General features: G+C 42.1%; 2 protein-coding genes across 5 annotated transcripts in view; one reads left to right on the forward strand and one right to left on the reverse strand.

Annotated features, from left to right (window-relative positions):
* The window catches only part of gxylt2 (glucoside xylosyltransferase 2), a 31,765-nt gene extending 21,781 nt beyond the window's left edge, over positions 1 to 9,984 (reverse strand). Inside the window, exon 1 of the mRNA XM_040002977.1 lies at positions 9,809 to 9,984. Coding sequence (XP_039858911.1) covers positions 9,809 to 9,858 — 50 coding nt within the window. The 5' untranslated portion in view covers positions 9,859 to 9,984. The remainder of the gene's footprint in view (positions 1 to 9,808) is intronic.
* shq1 (SHQ1, H/ACA ribonucleoprotein assembly factor) overlaps positions 1 to 15,875 on the forward strand; it is a 44,005-nt gene that overhangs the window by 5,535 nt on the left and 22,595 nt on the right. For 3 of the 4 annotated variants that reach the window (XM_040002973.1, XM_040002972.1, XM_040002974.1), the window contains exons 4-10: positions 1,573 to 1,701; positions 1,818 to 1,978; positions 2,053 to 2,165; positions 2,254 to 2,351; positions 8,645 to 8,802; positions 8,896 to 8,982; positions 9,304 to 9,357. In XM_040002973.1, the coding sequence (XP_039858907.1) occupies positions 1,573 to 1,701; positions 1,818 to 1,978; positions 2,053 to 2,165; positions 2,254 to 2,351; positions 8,645 to 8,802; positions 8,896 to 8,982; positions 9,304 to 9,357 (800 nt within the window). The remainder of the gene's footprint in view (positions 1 to 1,572; positions 1,702 to 1,817; positions 1,979 to 2,052; positions 2,166 to 2,253; positions 2,352 to 8,644; positions 8,803 to 8,895; positions 8,983 to 9,303; positions 9,358 to 15,875) is intronic. The other variant, XM_040002975.1, reaches the window with a different exon arrangement.

Raw genomic sequence — 15,875 nt, forward strand, 5'->3', positions numbered from 1 at the left:
TTATGGACTCTGACACCTCGTTGCCTGTCTGTCAGCATGGCCCCAGTTAACACGCAGCGTCCAAATAAGCCTGTAACATCTGCTAATAAAGCTCCGCTAATGAGTGTCCTTGTTTAGACTTATAATGAGCAATCATTAAGATCCCTCTTCCGGGCTCTCCATTCTGCAAGGCCTGCAACTCGAGCAATTAGTCATCTCCCATTGTAAAGCACTTCAAAGCCCTAACGCTTGGGTGTATTGAAAGTTTATGAGGTCTTTAGGCAACCATCAGATTATCTCTGCGTCGTTGCCAAGCCGTTCAAATCATCAATCATGTGTTGCCTATTTAGTTTTAATAGCGGTTCTGTGAAACAGCTCCTGGAGTATCAGGCACGGTGCGGACAGATGGCCTGGTTGATCAGCAATGGTTTGTTGTAGAAACATGCATGGAAATCAGTGACTTCAGTAATCCATGATTTGAGTTGGATTTGATGCTGTATGGTGTCAGGTATTTGTCATGTTGTTATGTAGGACTTAAGATCTTCTCTGATATTTATTGTGGTGTCTCTTTTAAAATGTCTGTGATCTAAATTCTCATCTAAAAGTTACCCCAGCGCAGTGTGAAGTCTAAAAGCAGCTTTGTTTGGCTCATCAGCAGTCGCACACACTCAGTCTAAAATGTTATGAAATGCAGGAAAGCAAGTAAATACTCATTTGAGGAATGCTAATTATCTAGCTTTGCAGGTCAGCTAATCATAGCTACAATTTTAATCATTCCTTATTATGATTTTTTTTTTTTCCCCAAAGGAAACTGCAGGTTTTGAAAAATCTTAAAAAAACATTGAATTAAGGTACAGAACAGTCTCTCTCAGCCTGGGTAGGGAGTAGTGTCGGTTGGAAAACAGTTTTTGTGTCTGGCTGGAGGCTGTTTAGATGTTGTGTACTTCTTGTGATCTAAAGTATGGAGACATTGGACTGTGTGGGCAGTGGCTGCCTTTCCACTGCAGGGTGGGAAAAACAGTCTGCTTGTTGCGACTGTGGAGCCCTACTCAGTGGGCATGCTCACAAGTACATACCCCACAGTAGGTGCTTTTTCCTACAGCGGCGGTTCAAGCAGCTGAAACAAGCTACGTATTTCCTACCCCTTTCACACACTCTGCCAGATGCTTGGGGGGGGGGGTGTCTCTGCTTGCCAGGAGGGTCATGAGGTCAATGTATGCGCAGGTGCATCTTTGTGTTTTGGGTATTGGGTGGTTCTTGGGTACCTGGAGCCCTTGGACCCTGATCTCTGTTCACACCTAATGGAGTCGGCTGCACATTGCCTCTGGGACTTCCACCTCTTGGCGCCCTTTTAGGTCCTCCCTCCTTCTCCTGGTGGGATGGGTGCACAGATATCGCAGAGATGTGTGGTCTTAGGTCTCCAGTCCTCTTGCATCATGGATGGCGCAGTCCTCTCAGATCTATTTCTGTCTGCCTCTGGCTCCTGGGGCGTGTTATTGCTGCTTCCCGCCCTCATTTTCAAGTACATTTCATGACAAAGACACACACAATACATTAAACATGTGATCTCTTACACGTGCTATGTTGCTATAGGTCTTTTCACTCTTTGGGTCCCTAAGGAGACACCGGGAGAGCACTTCGAAGGTCTTCAGATGCTAACAAGTCTCCTCGCCCCAAAGGGCTCCCGTTCAGCCAAACCATTGGTGGAAGAAGTGAGTACTGGTAAGTCATTTATTCATTTGCTTACCTCGCTTGTCCAGACAGTGTTCAGTTTGTGCACACGGGTGGAAAAGATGGCATACAATCTACAATGTGGTGGCTTTTTATCATTTCTAAAGAGTGCAGTGAAAGGGTGGGAGATAATGAAGACGAAGATGAAGAAGACTTTGATTGGCAGGTTGAGCAGGAGATTTACACGGAGAAGTCTGAGGAAGAGCTGAGAGCCCTGCAGAAATACGGCTTCGGCAATCAGAGGTGTGGAGTATTTGCCCGACTGCAGGTAAGATCCATGGATAGATGAAGGTGCGTTACAGATTTGGACTTTAACTCACCCGTGCTGTAAATGTTCTTCAGAAAGAGCTCAGTGACGTGATCGACATCAAGAACCCAGAAGGAACATCAGCAGCAGAGAGGAGGCAGGCTCGGCTGGAGGCAGAAGCATCAGCCTTCTCTACTGACCATTACCTGTAAGTTTAACAAGGCTAAAAACCTCTCAGGTAAAGCATCTTTAATCCTCTTCTGTTTTTACTCAGTTATAGCTGCGTGTAATTGCAGGGCTGATTGGTTTGAGGATGGTGAGATAAAGGGGCTGCTGAAGTTTAGGCCATGGTGGACAAAGCTGAGCCCTTCTTCAGAGCAAGAGGGCGAATCTGGTGAGTTTATGTCATCATGTAAATCTGTTTAATTACTGTTGTTGAGATAAGTCTCTGCTTTGGCTGTTTCTAAAAAGGAGACATAAATTAATAAGATAAACGTGCTGTAATAAGAAACATTGGGTGACAAAGTACTCATGTCAGCAAGTAAATCTCCTGCCTTCGAATCAAACGAAAGTAAAGGAACAAGTGCATTACTCACTAAATGTGCTTAAAAGTATTAAAGAAAGATGACTTGCTCTTGGGAACATGGCATGATACTGTTATGGAAAATGTTAAAATGTTCTTACTGATACATAAAGATGTGTCAGCAGCGTTTCAGGATTGTAGCTGGATGACACACAGTGTTTTTTGTCTACTGTAGAGAAAGTCCTGCAACACAGATTTGTTTACATCTGTCTTTTTAATGTTAGATTTATTGTAAAATATGACAAAACCAGAGTTTTTAGTTGGATCAGGATCAATAATCCCACTAACAAATCCTGCAGATCTGTTGTGATTGGCCCACATTGGACATTTTTCTGTGATTGGTCCAAAGTCACAAATTTCATTTTTACATGGTGTGAAAGGAAACGAAGTTGGAAAATAAACCAGTAAAAGTCCCAGTTTTGTCACTGTACGGAAGTTTAACTATATATTTAATACTTGAGATATCTTAAGGCAAGGAACAGAGGTGGAGTTTCAACAGTTTCTATCACTCAGCCATACGATGCTGATGGGGTATCGTCATCATCCTGCAGAGCGGGCGGACGCATAAGTTTGTGAATGCGATAACTCAAGAACGAGGAAATAGGACTTTGAAACTGATACCATAGGTATGTTGACTAAAGGTCACAGACGAGTTTGAATCTCAGTGTGAGACCCCTGCTCTAGGAGATGTAGTAGAGTGGAAAGGTAAAAAAACATTAAACTGAAATACTCTGCATAGTAAAATCTGAGTACTTTAAAACTGAACCTGCATGTGCATTTTAAATAAGTACTGAAAGTATCATGTTAATGTTTTCAGTTACTTTCCATCACTGATCTAGAAACACTCAGACCTGATACCCAAGTTTTGTAGTAGTTTAGTGTGCTGTAATGTGTTTGCAAGGTAAACGTGAGCAACTCACATCTGCATTTTTACATATGCAGTGCATGCTTTACCGCCCTCAGTCTGCATCCTTTATGTCCAATTACTTAAAACAATGTCACACACATTCTGTGACCTGAATGCGGATCATTCATCAAGCTATTAGAACAGCAGCAAAGTAATTACTGAATGCTACCAGGAGGTGGCATGACATTTCAAAAATAAAGAGAGCAATCGCGCATTGTTTATTATATAAGTTTAACCTCTCACTGATCATTTTCCCATTCGCTGTATTTTAAATCGTCTCCCCAGTACTTCTGCGGATTGAATCAGGGCGAAAAAGAGTGTTACTGCTGAGCTTGTCAGACACTGACAGTATATGAAATCCTAAAGGACGCACAAGTCTCTGCAGTGGGCCCTTCTAACAGAAGGACAGACCTCAGCTTGCCGCGGGGCACTTGAACAGGAAAGACACTTGTCATTATGAAGGATTGAACTTGGACTTTCCCTAATCTCTCCATCCGTCTGCTGCCTGCTGACTAATTTAAACTATCATTTTTTTTCTCCTTTCTAAAAATTTCCCGTCTGCTTACATTAATAGTCTATGAATTTGGTTTGAGAAGAGTTGCTTGTTGTCTGGAGGGGTCCCGGTTTCCTCTCTTTGTTCAGCCACTTCCACGGGAGTGATAGCTTGTGAACCCTAGCACTCTGAGAGACCGTGTAATTGTGCCATCCAGCCTCCCTAACAGTCTGCTAATTCCAGACCTTTCACTGCGGCTCACAGCTACAGCCTGTGTGCAGTGAATGGATGTTGTACGCTTAAGGGAGGATTTAGATTAAACAGATAGCAGCGTTGCTGGAGGGAGTGCTGCCGGCCGTGCTTTTACCAGCGCTGACGAGCAGCCATCAGTCAGCGCGGCAAAAGCCATTAGCCTCATCTTGGAGTTTAGCCTCCGACGAACATTACGGTTCACTGTAGCTCCGCCGGCTCCCTCTCCTCATTCTGCATTCTAAGACAGAGTGGCTCAGTCGGGAGCCTGGGTGTAGATAAATGGGCCAAATTAAACTTAATGGCTTGATTGACAGATTGAATAGCATTAGCCTCAGCCGAGTGTGAAGAATGGCGTCAGTCAGGAGATTTAAGCAGCTTGCCGTCAAATCTTGAAAGCGTGCTCATGATTTTAACTGTTTGCCATATTTTTCAAACGGAGATCTCCAATTCCTCTATCTGGGTTTACTAGACACCCCCCCCCCCCTCCCCTCGCTTCTGCTAAGCCTGATATATATATGTCACCTGACAGATGGATGTGGACCCAAGTGCTAATGAAGTAGAAAACAAGAAAACCGGCCCCTTTGTGCTCTCCAGTGTCAGGGCCAGCGCGCTGACAGGCCACAGCTGTCCACTGGAGGCCTGTATTAACGCACTGGTCCAGCTTAAATGCTCCTGACAGCTTGGCCTCTCTCTCTACCTGACACTCTTTGTGTCTTTGTTATGGCTGGATGTAGAAACCGGACCTGTGACCAGCTTAGATGGTCTTCTGCTGATTTAGGCCGCAACACTGCTCACGTCTGAACAGACTGATCATTAAATGTCCCTTTGATTCGATCTTTGACATCATCACAGTGTGAGTGCGCAAAATTAACCGACTCTCGTATGCACGGTCAAACTTTGACCTCTAGCATTTGTGTGATTCTGAGCGTTTTCCAGCCCTCAGCAGTATTTTGACCAGGCATATTTGCTCCATGCCATCCGGCCATCTGGACCTGTAGAGAGCAGTGACGAGCCAGGCTTCCGTTCCAACAGGAGGATTTAGGTCAGAAATTAATTTGCAATCAGCAGAGGCCCTCATAGGCTGTGTGCTAATACCCACTAGAATCGACTGGCTCCGTAGTGGAGATGAATGAACGTGGCGGTGGGTAAATCGGGTACGCGGAGTTAATAGAAAATGTATCAGCAGCACGAAGCTGCTGGGTCTGTGCTGAAGGAGAGAGAGGCTGCTTTGTTTTTCCTCAAGTGCTCATGCATCCTTGCATTTGCACGCACGCATGTGTTTGAGCGACACAGATGCGCATTCACTTAGATAGCTGTTACTTAAGCTAGTGAGTCACTTTGGTGTTTCATATTTATAGCTTCTCCCCTTATCTCGGTGCCTGTACCGTTACGTTAAAAGCGCACATGCACGCAGATCTTTGTGTCTGAGCTCTCCCTCTGCAGCTACACTGACGAGGGACTCGGGTAGTGTCTGCAGGGAGCTGAAACCTGACGTAATGCAGCAGGAATCTCCTTCGCAGCACAGCCAAGTTCCCACTGCAGCCAAGGAGATCACTCTGAAGCGCTGCCTGTGCGCGTGTGTCTGTGTGTGTATGTGTGTGTCTGTGTATATCAAATGTGTTTGTGTGTGCATTTGCTCCAGCCAGCACACACCTTGCACACCAAGGGCTCGGAGCAGGGACTCTCTTTTTCTCATGCAGAGAGAGGGATTGCTTTCAGCTGTTTAATAAGCTGCTTGGTGGGGGGAGTTGGAGTTACAGCATGTTGCCGCAGACATTCAGCGTGCCTTTCAATACTGAATGATCGCAGATCGCTTAAAATGGGATTGAAGTCGGTTTGTGTCGCCCCATTAGGCTTGCCACAGATCCCCATTAAGCAGATGTCTCTTTCAAAAGACAACAGTTAGCGAATTTGCAGAGAGAAAGGAAGCCGAGGTTTGGAGATATTTTCATGTTACAGAGCTCCAATTTTTCTTAATGCAAAGCCGCTTTGAAACGCGCACAGTACTAATAACATCAGCTCTGCTAATTTAGCTTATTTAATATGGGCCTATTTGTCCTATTTTGCCTCTGCTCTTCAACACAGAGTCTAATCAACAATCGCACCACAGCCATGGACTGGGCAACAGTCAAAATGTGTGTGTGAGAAAACAGCGTGCAAACCTTCAGTCTGTGTTTCATCCGAAGACACCGTCACAGATGACAGATTCTTTTTCTCTTGTATAACCTGTGCACAATTATTAGGCATGTCGTATTTTGGGGGATTAATTTGATTATCAGCAACTACAGCGCTCACGATCAATCCAAAACGTTACATAAAGTCAAACCTGATTATTTAAGACAGTAAAAGTTTTGGCTTTTGTAGAGAATATCTGTGTGTACGTGAATGTTGGGCAGTTATTGGTGTTTAGAATTATTGTGCAACTAAATTACATTTTACAACTACATTCCACAAAAAAAGGACATGAGATTTTGAATATGTTGGATGTGAAATTGTCATATAGCATTGCAATTTTGTGAAAAATGTATCCTCAAAAAACGCATGAGAAAAAAATGAAGTCGACATCAAGCCATCGTGAGCTGGTCCTGATGTTTCTGAAGGAAAAAAGGAAGAAATGGAGATTCTGGATTCATTTATTTGTCGCAAGAAAGCAGCAGCATGGAGAATTTCACCGTTTGATCCAGGAGTCGAAGCTTTTGTGCATATTTCAGGATGTCAGTCTGAGCTCTTGCTGGTAGAGTTGGGACCACATTTGTGGAAGTGGAGAAATGCGTTCGGAGAGAAAGAGATCGACCCAGAGCAGCGTCTAGCCATGTGCTTGAGGTAAAATAGTTATTTTACTGTGAAAAACGTGGTTGGTGTGAACGCCCGCGTTGACTCTAAACTCTAAATTTACAAATAAACATTTAAAACAACATCTGTGACCAGTATAGCAACCCTTTTTTTTCTGTTTTTTTTTCCAGTCATCAGCCTTCCATTCATAAAGCCTGTCAGTTCTCGATAGGATTTTAGGTGAGGTGAGGCAGGGGACTGTGTCATTATTCTTTCATCTTTTTGCGATGGAGCATTGTCCTCCATAAAAACCACTCTCTGACAGATTCAGATCTTTTCCTGCACCTGCTTGAAGACGGTGTCTTCTAAAAACTGGCAGTAGTTTGCGAGCTGATTTTGAGGCGATCTTTAATCCAAAAGGTCGATTTTAATGACACCAAGATGTACCAGTACCCTACCTCCACCTTGCTGGCATCTGGCGGAGCTCTGTGCCTGTTACTGATACTCATCTGGCCTTTCAAGAATGATTCTCATTTCTTCAGTCCATAAAACCCTTTACAAAAATCTGTCTTCAGATATTTCTTGGCGCAGTCTTGATATTTTAACTTAACTTGGTCAGTGGTGGTAAGGTTTCAGTCTTGGACATGAACTAGAGCTGACCAATTCACACCACGAGCCACTGCTGTTCATATTGTTAGGATTTGGAAACTACACATTGAAACTGATGATATAGTCAAAATGCTTACTTGCCTTATAATTGTGCGCACAGCGTTTATGCAACAAGACATAACTGTATATCAGTTTGCGGTAAGAAGACTATGACTTTTCTTGCCCTGACACAGTGGATGTAGTAAGACAGGGAGAGGAAAATCCATTTGATGCAGTCGTTTTGTTGTGTGGATTCTGGGATTTGAGGAGGTGGACAATGGTTCCTGCTTGTTAAGACTATCATTTTTTTTTTTTTTGTTAATAAAAATGGATATCTAATCCAGCATCATCTGAATAAGAATAAATAAGACGGGTGTTTTAGTTTTCATTGACATATTCTCACACACAGCTGGACTGTAATCTCCAGTATTTCGGCGACGTGTTATGTCTATCACGGACGTGCGGTAGTGTGAGATTTACTCACAGTATTACGAGCACACAGCCACGGGCTCTTGCAGGTATTTTATTTTCTTAAAATGCATCAGGATTGGTCACAGATCTGTCCATATTTAACCCTACCTCACGTCTCATTGTAATTCAAAGGCTCTCTTTTGTGTGTTCAACACGACTACAACATGAGGTTAGCAAAATGGCACGCAGCTCATATTTATCCGGCTTAGTGTGGACATAATCTTAAAGACTTACTGCACTAAACCTATTTTTATTAAGCTGTTTATCCCTGCAGTGAGACTATGTGCCTCACCTCGATGCGTGCTGGTTTCAGTATGTATTTGATGTGAAAAATCGTTAATTTGCGTCTTTGACTTGTGGCCGAGGAGCTTTCTTAAATGATGTGTCTGTTGACTGTTTGTAAAGTCATTTACTGACAGTGCGTTGCAGGGAGCTTACCTGTGAGAAGGAGCCTAACCACTGTGACCTCTTCTCACACCCACAGCTGGATTCTTTTTGTCTGCGCATTAAAAACTAGACTGCTTCGTGTGTTTTGACTGTCTAATCTTTGGTCTCGTGCAGCTGTACCGTTCACTGATGATGAGAAAGAGCAGCTGAGGAAATTCACCAACCGCTCCTACCTGCTGGACAAGGCGTCTCGTTACCAAGCGTGGCTAAGCCTCGTGGACATCCTGCTGGCTTACACCTACGAAGTGCGCTCGACGGAGGGGGAACACAATGTGAGTGTGTGTGTAGATATGTGTGAAGAGGAAACTCCTCCTGAGCAGCACTTATCCTTGGATAACAAAGCCCTCTATCCTCACATCCTTTAGACCGCCTTCCATTTTGTTCAGAGCCTTAAGAGATTACCAGCAGATCCTAAAGCTCAGTCCAGGTCTCCCTGTGTCACTCCACTAAAGGTAGCTGCTGCAGCGAGGCGAGAGGAACAAATCTGATTGCTTTGTTAAACCATGTGGTAAATATTTGATACAGCCTTAATGTTGAATTAAATCTCAGCTATGAAAACAAAATCTGTCATAGGTGAATATTTTAATTCCACTCGGTATTATAATGTGGAGCCTCCTCCCCCCACTTTATTTCCAATGGCTCGTAGCCTGCTCTTTACAGAACTCTGAGCATCTGCTTCGCTGTGGTGCTTTCACTTTATTTCAGTGGATGAACTTGTAGCGTTTCCTGTCTGTTATTGCACCGATGACAAGTTTCTCTCTTCTTCCCTGCAGGTGGAAACACCGTGGACTATCAGAAAACTCAGTGGGACTCTGTGCTGGCTGGAGGTGAGTGAATTATAACGCAGCAAGAAGCACTTCAAGAGCGCAAACCTTCACCATGACAACTCACTCTCTGGACTGTATTCATTTTTGAGGGAACAGTATTTATTTTGTATGTATTCATTTTATTTTCTTTGTTGTTGTTTTTTCTTTAAATTCACTTTAAGAAGTTCGCAGTGCAGTAAAAACCAGAGCAGGGCTTTTGTTAGCCTGTTGAAACCCATTTTATATATTTGATGAAGTTGGCAGATGTGAAACGTTGAAAATGAGCTCAAAGGTTAATGTGATATGTAGAATCCCCGTATATCATTCTCTATATGCTCTCAATGCAAGCAATGGCAGTAGGAATAGTTTTATATAGCTCTATGTAGCGTTATTATCACTTTGACCTTCAGATCACACCTTGACCTTGAAGGAGAGGTCAGAGGTCACGCTCTATATGTTGACAATACCACACCACACTTCTGATTTATAAGGCCTTTTGTCAATTTCCCACCAATAAATCATGAAGTTGACCTTGAAGACCTCGGTTGCTGTAAGCTAAATTTTGTTGGGTTGCTAACATGACTCCGCTACAAAGTTGCATCAGAGTTCATTCAAAACCTTTTGAGCTGTCGTGTTCACAGACAGAACGATTGGTTTTGAGATGTATGCGGTGCAACCTTCAACTGACCGCTGGACTCAACCCCAGTACTTTTTTGTTGTGCTAACCGCTGCGCCTCTATGCTACCCACACCCTCGAGAAGCACTGCATGCATTTGTTATACAACAACTGTCTGTAGCAGTAACAGTTGCTTCAAGGTGCTGTATGTTGTAAGTAAAGACCTGACAATAATACAGAGAAAACCCCAATCATCAGACCACCTAAAATGAGCAAGCACTTGGTGCCAGTGGAAAGGAAAAACTCCCTTTTAACAGGAAGACACACTAGCAGAACCAGAAGAGGGGCCTGAAAGCTAAAGGCTCTGACTCCCATTCTACTTTAAAACTCAAGTAAGCCCACAGTCCAAGAACAAAGCGGCAGAAATCATGGCACAACTGTATTTCAGCTTAGGGCTGTTCGATATAACAATATATATCGGATGACGATATAAAAACGTTTATCGTTTCATTTTACGCTATTGTTTGTTTCGTGGTGTCGCAAAATAAACTGTTTACAGCAATATTTTTTCATCGTTTTGATGGACACTGTAGTGGCTATATTAATTTCTTAAAGTTCTCTCTTTCTCTTATATTTAATATAACCACACTACGGACGGACAAGCGGCTGTTTTTATGCGTTGTCATTAGCAACAACAACGGTAACACCATCGCGTGTCCGCTTGTTTATGTTCCACATAAACCTTTCACAATAAAGCTCAAGACTTTTCAAAATACACTGAATCACGTGAAAGAGCAGATTATTTACGGATGAGAAGTCAAAAAGAGCCGCCAGGTGCTAAAACATAAACCTTAGACTCAAACGTTAGAACAGGCTTTTCCCCGCAGCACGCCGTGTAATAAATACTCACAAAGAAAACGGCGGCCGTTACAACTTATGTCTAAAAATGTATCGTTTCATGCATCTGTTAAAACACTCGACTCCAGGTACATGACGCGCAGCTGGAAACACTTCCCGCAAGTCGAGCTGCCCGAGATTCACAGAATTTACAGAAAACGTTACATTTTTGTGATTTATATCGTTATCGGGACGATAGATGTCTTATATTGGGATATGAGATTTTGGTCATATCGCACAGCCCTATTTCAGCTGCTATTTGTAGCTGTGTCTTTGAACAGCGCTCCTCAACCTGTATTGGGCCATGGACCGGTTTAATGTCAGACAATATTTTCACAGACCGGTCCTTTAAGGTGTCGTGGATAAATACAGCAAAATAAAATGATACGACCAAGACAAAAACTGTGGTATTTGTAAATATAATAATAAACGTGAATTCACTGTGTAACCGGTCCATGGCACAATAAAGGTTGGGGACCGCTGGTAACTTTTATCAGCAGAGTCCTCCTGAAATGCACCAACCACATTGAGAGTAACATCCTCCTCTCTGCCCCATAATGCTCTCTGGTCGCTATGGTAACGCATAAATAGTAAAGTTACTAATGGCATTGAAGTTTGCTTGCAAACCCTCCTTCTGGAAAGTCAAGTGTTAAGAAAAAAGAAGTGACAGGCCAACCTTGTCTGGCATTTTCTGCAGTCTTTGTAAAATGATTAAATAAATGAATAAAATGCTGTGCCTGTATTGAACCACAGGCTGTTGTTGAAACAACACAATTTGGATATAACTAAGAACGCCATAAATAAATATAAAAGTTTAGCTCCTCTTGTTATCCTCTCAGGCTTGTAGCTCCGCAGCGGCTACTGTCTGGCGGGTAGGCTGGATCTGGTAAAAAGTAATTAGACTATTGAGGGGAATGTCAAAAGGTTTTCAAATGCATCTGCGAGTCTGTTGCATATAAAGTTTCACTTTGTGTAAATATATTGATACCCTGGCTGATTTTTCTTTTCTTCTTCTTCTTTTTTTTTGCCTTTTCCGTTACTGATATTTGCACTGAAGTAAACAGAGCGGGCCCAGGCTCCATCTATCTGTCAAACCAGAGGCATTTACTACAGCAGCAACAGGCGCTCCCAGCTGAAATTCTGAGTGTGTGTGATCTGTCTTCTACTGTCTGCTCTCACAACCTGCCATGAGACCATCGCTTTAGTGTACAGAGGGTGTTTGAACAGCATCAGACACAGGAGTCTAACTTGTCTAAATTGAAAATCTCCATCCAGTCTGTTGTTTTCTGACAAGTTTGCTTTTCACATTGACACCGCAAAACAGCAGTGAGTGCATGGCAGGGTTTTAATAGTTTTGCAATTTTCATTAGTTTTTATTTTTATTTAGTTTTGACTTCAGATTTTCAATTTTATATCAGTTTTAATTAGTTTTTACCAATTGTTTGCTAGTTTAGTTTAGTTTTTATTTTTTTGAAAATCCTTAGTTTCAGTTTAGTTTTGATTAGTTTCAGTTATAGTTTTAGTTGTGTTTGCAATAATTAAGTGTAACAAAATCCCAGTTTCATCATATCAGTCATTCTCTTCTGCTTATCCTTGGGTATGTTGCTATTCCAGCTACCATACCCTGCACAGGTCGCCTGTCTGTCGCAGGGCTAACACGCAGAGACAGACAACTCACATTCCCACCTATGGGTTCTTTAAATAAATAAATAAAGGCAGATGAACAACCATTGATACCAGGCAACTATAAAATGTATATCTTGGCCCCAATGAGACTATTAACTCTTGCAGCACCGGGTGTTCGTAATTTTGGTTCAAGTGAATTGATAAACTTTTTGAAGGCAATTGACTCACACAGTTATGTAGATATTCCAGACCTGTTGTCTCGGGATGCATCACGCTGCCTTGCCTGGGGTTGGCTTCTGTTTTCTGGGGATGAGGGTTGAGTGTGCTCCCTTACCTTCTCAAGGTAAGCTAGGTTAGCCTTCTTGTGTGAGCTTTTCAAGTGCACTTTAAGGTTTGTGGGATTTTTTTCCCTTTAGAAATGTCCCTCATAATTTGTCTCTTTCCACTACAAGACACTTGCTTTATCCAAAACACAGTCATATTCAAAGTAATCCCAAATTGGACTCTGGCGCTTTCTCCCGACTTTTCCTGACATGATTCTGCGCGTGGACGGAGCAGCGACGCAGACGACTCGACTAACATACTGCCACCTGCTGGCATAATGAGACAGCAAGAAAAAAATCTGGAAACTAAACTTCATTTTCACTCTATTGTATGACACGCACACATCAATGAAATCTAAACACATTTTTGCTATAAATTCAGTTAATTTTAGTTAGTTTTGTGAACACTCATTACAGTTTTAGTTAGTTTTCTTTTTTTTGTTTTTATTTTTATTTCCGTTAACGAAAATGTTTTTTCACTTCTAGTTTTCGTTATTTCGTTAGTTTTCGTTAACGATAATAACCTTGGTGCATGGTCCCTGACAACCCAGCTCGGCCATGTTTGGGCAGAAATTCCATTTGCTGTATTTTGTGTCATCCAGTTACACCACAGTTAGTTATGTTGCTTTCTGGGCTACATTATCATATAAAGTATTTCTGTGAAATTGTGCAAATTCTAGATGTCTTTGTCTGTGTGCGGTTTAGACTTCACAAGTATGATATAGTACAATACTCTGTTAACCACTGATTCTTGATCAGACTGATAAAGTCATTAGAGAAATGCAAAATGGTTTTGACTCATTTGGCTTGTTTAAAGGAACCGGTTCACTGAGAAGTGTGCATAGATTTGCTGAGTAAATCCTGACCTGAAACAGATATGCTTGCTTCAGAGCTTTCACATTTTACTCAGCACTGTTATCCAGATTACACATTAACGCCGCTTCTTGGAACAAGATCAAGTATTTTGTTGTGCAATATATTGTCAAATGGGAAGAGGTGGAAGTGACCAAAAAGCCTCTTATTTCTGTGAGGAGTCATTTTGAAGGTATAGTTATGGGTGCACACAAGTTGGTGTACTCCTAGTGCCTGGATAAATAGGGGAGGTTGTTTCAGGAATGGCATTTGGTGTGAGATCTTTGCTGAATCAAGCATGTGGATCATCTGAAACGAGATTTCAATACCGGATTGGTTGAGGCTTGGTAGGTGCTGCTGGAAACTGTGCTACTGGATGTGGCTGAAGGCAGCCAAGAGGAAGAGGAAATGGCGAAGGCACAGCTAGTTTGGCTTTGATACCTTTTCATAAGTGACCCGCTTTTTCGAAATTTTAAGAAATGAAAGTCAAAAAGCATTTCAGGTCATATTAATAAACTGCTAGTACATACGCCTCCCATGATTATAGGACCAGTTTCTTGTCTGTGTGTTGAACTAGCTTTAGATTAGACACCAATGCCACGTGAAGGAAGGCGCTTAACAATGACACAGAGATTGTGGATACACTTATATTGCTGCATGCAGCTACCTTGTTTCACCTCATCTCATTACTCAATGTGAGACTATTCCTTTGCAGTTTCAGTGATAGGTTTATTCATTCACTGCAATGCAAAGAAACCATTGTGCTGAGATGGCAGAGATCATTCCACGTAAAAGGGAAGTCTACTTACTCTTTTTTTTCAGCGCACTTAACATTAGTGTGACTGCAAACAGGCGGCAAATCGTGGTTGTTTGGCTTAGAGTTAGATGTGGGCTGTGCTGAAGTTCATTTGTTTATTACAACATTATTACAACATCGCTAACACAAACCATGAACTGGCCTCTTATTAACAACCAGCAACTATTTTACTAGTAGAGCCCGTTCAAGGAGACGCTAACCAGTGTCTTTGCAGCTGCAGATATGCTTTAAATGCAGGTAATCATAACATTACTGTGTTCCAAAGAGGACGTCTAGAAGGATGCACTAGTGTTTCTGAGACTGTTCCTGTTTAAAACATGGCTGTTGTGCATAACGAGAAGATTGCGGGTTGCAGCTTTCTTGCAACAGTTCTTCCAAATAACACAAATGACTGAAGTCACTCGCCACAGGAAACTAGAGACAAAAAAAAAAGTAAAATGGAAACCTGTTCCGTTGACTTTACAAGAACCAGTTTGAATTTTTAGATCATCACAGTGATCAAGTTTTTGGAAAAAGTTGGAATTTTTTTTTTTTTTTTTTTTTTTGCATCCGTTTAGGTGTGTTGTTTCAAACTTTGTATGGCTCAAAGTAGGGTTGGGTTTAAACGTCGTTATATGGGGGCGAGAGATTCATCAGTCAGTGCCCTCAGAAAGACACTCTAGGGGAAATGCCCACTCTCACTTAGCAACACATGAGCCAAGTTTGAAGTAGATTGAATAAATGTTTGTCGAGACTGGTAAATTATTAGTTAGATTACCATCAGTTGTTATTGTGTTAGCTTTGTTTGGCATTTTGGTTTGAATAAAGCGATATCCATCCATCCATTCGCTTCCGTTTATCCTTTTCAGGGTGGCGGGGGGGGGGTGCTAGAGCCTATCCCAGCTGTCATAGGGCGAGAGGCGGGGTACACCCACATTCACACCTATGGGCAATTTAGATTTTTTTTTTTTTTACAAATGTATTTTGCCAGAAACACCAGAATCTCAGGTTAAACTCACAAAAAGACATAAAAATGGACACAAAAAGCCCCACGGCATGCACATGGACACGCCGTCAGGGCTGAAAGGTTGTCTCTCTCCAACCAAAATTGACTGAACCAGCAGCAAAAGAAAATCAAAACTGCGCTTCACATTCGAGAAACATCTTCATTAGTTCCCTCTTACTTTTGCTGTTTTGTTTCCACCATGATAAAATCACACTTCCTGCACAGCTCTCTCGCTCTCTCTGTACGTCAAGAGCAGTTTCCAATCAAAAATCTGTTTTCTGCATTATTTGCTTATTACGCACCAGTCTACCGTTGTGTGCAGCTATGTTGGCCGCACTGTTTTTTTTTTTTTTTTTTTACAAAATTACTCCTTAAAAGAAACAAATTTCTGCTGTTCAATACTGAAGAAATTTAAACTTTTTA

Source organism: Simochromis diagramma, unplaced genomic scaffold, assembly GCF_900408965.1.
Source record: "Simochromis diagramma unplaced genomic scaffold, fSimDia1.1 OVJJ01000646.1, whole genome shotgun sequence".
Lineage (NCBI taxonomy): Eukaryota > Metazoa > Chordata > Actinopteri > Cichliformes > Cichlidae > Simochromis > Simochromis diagramma.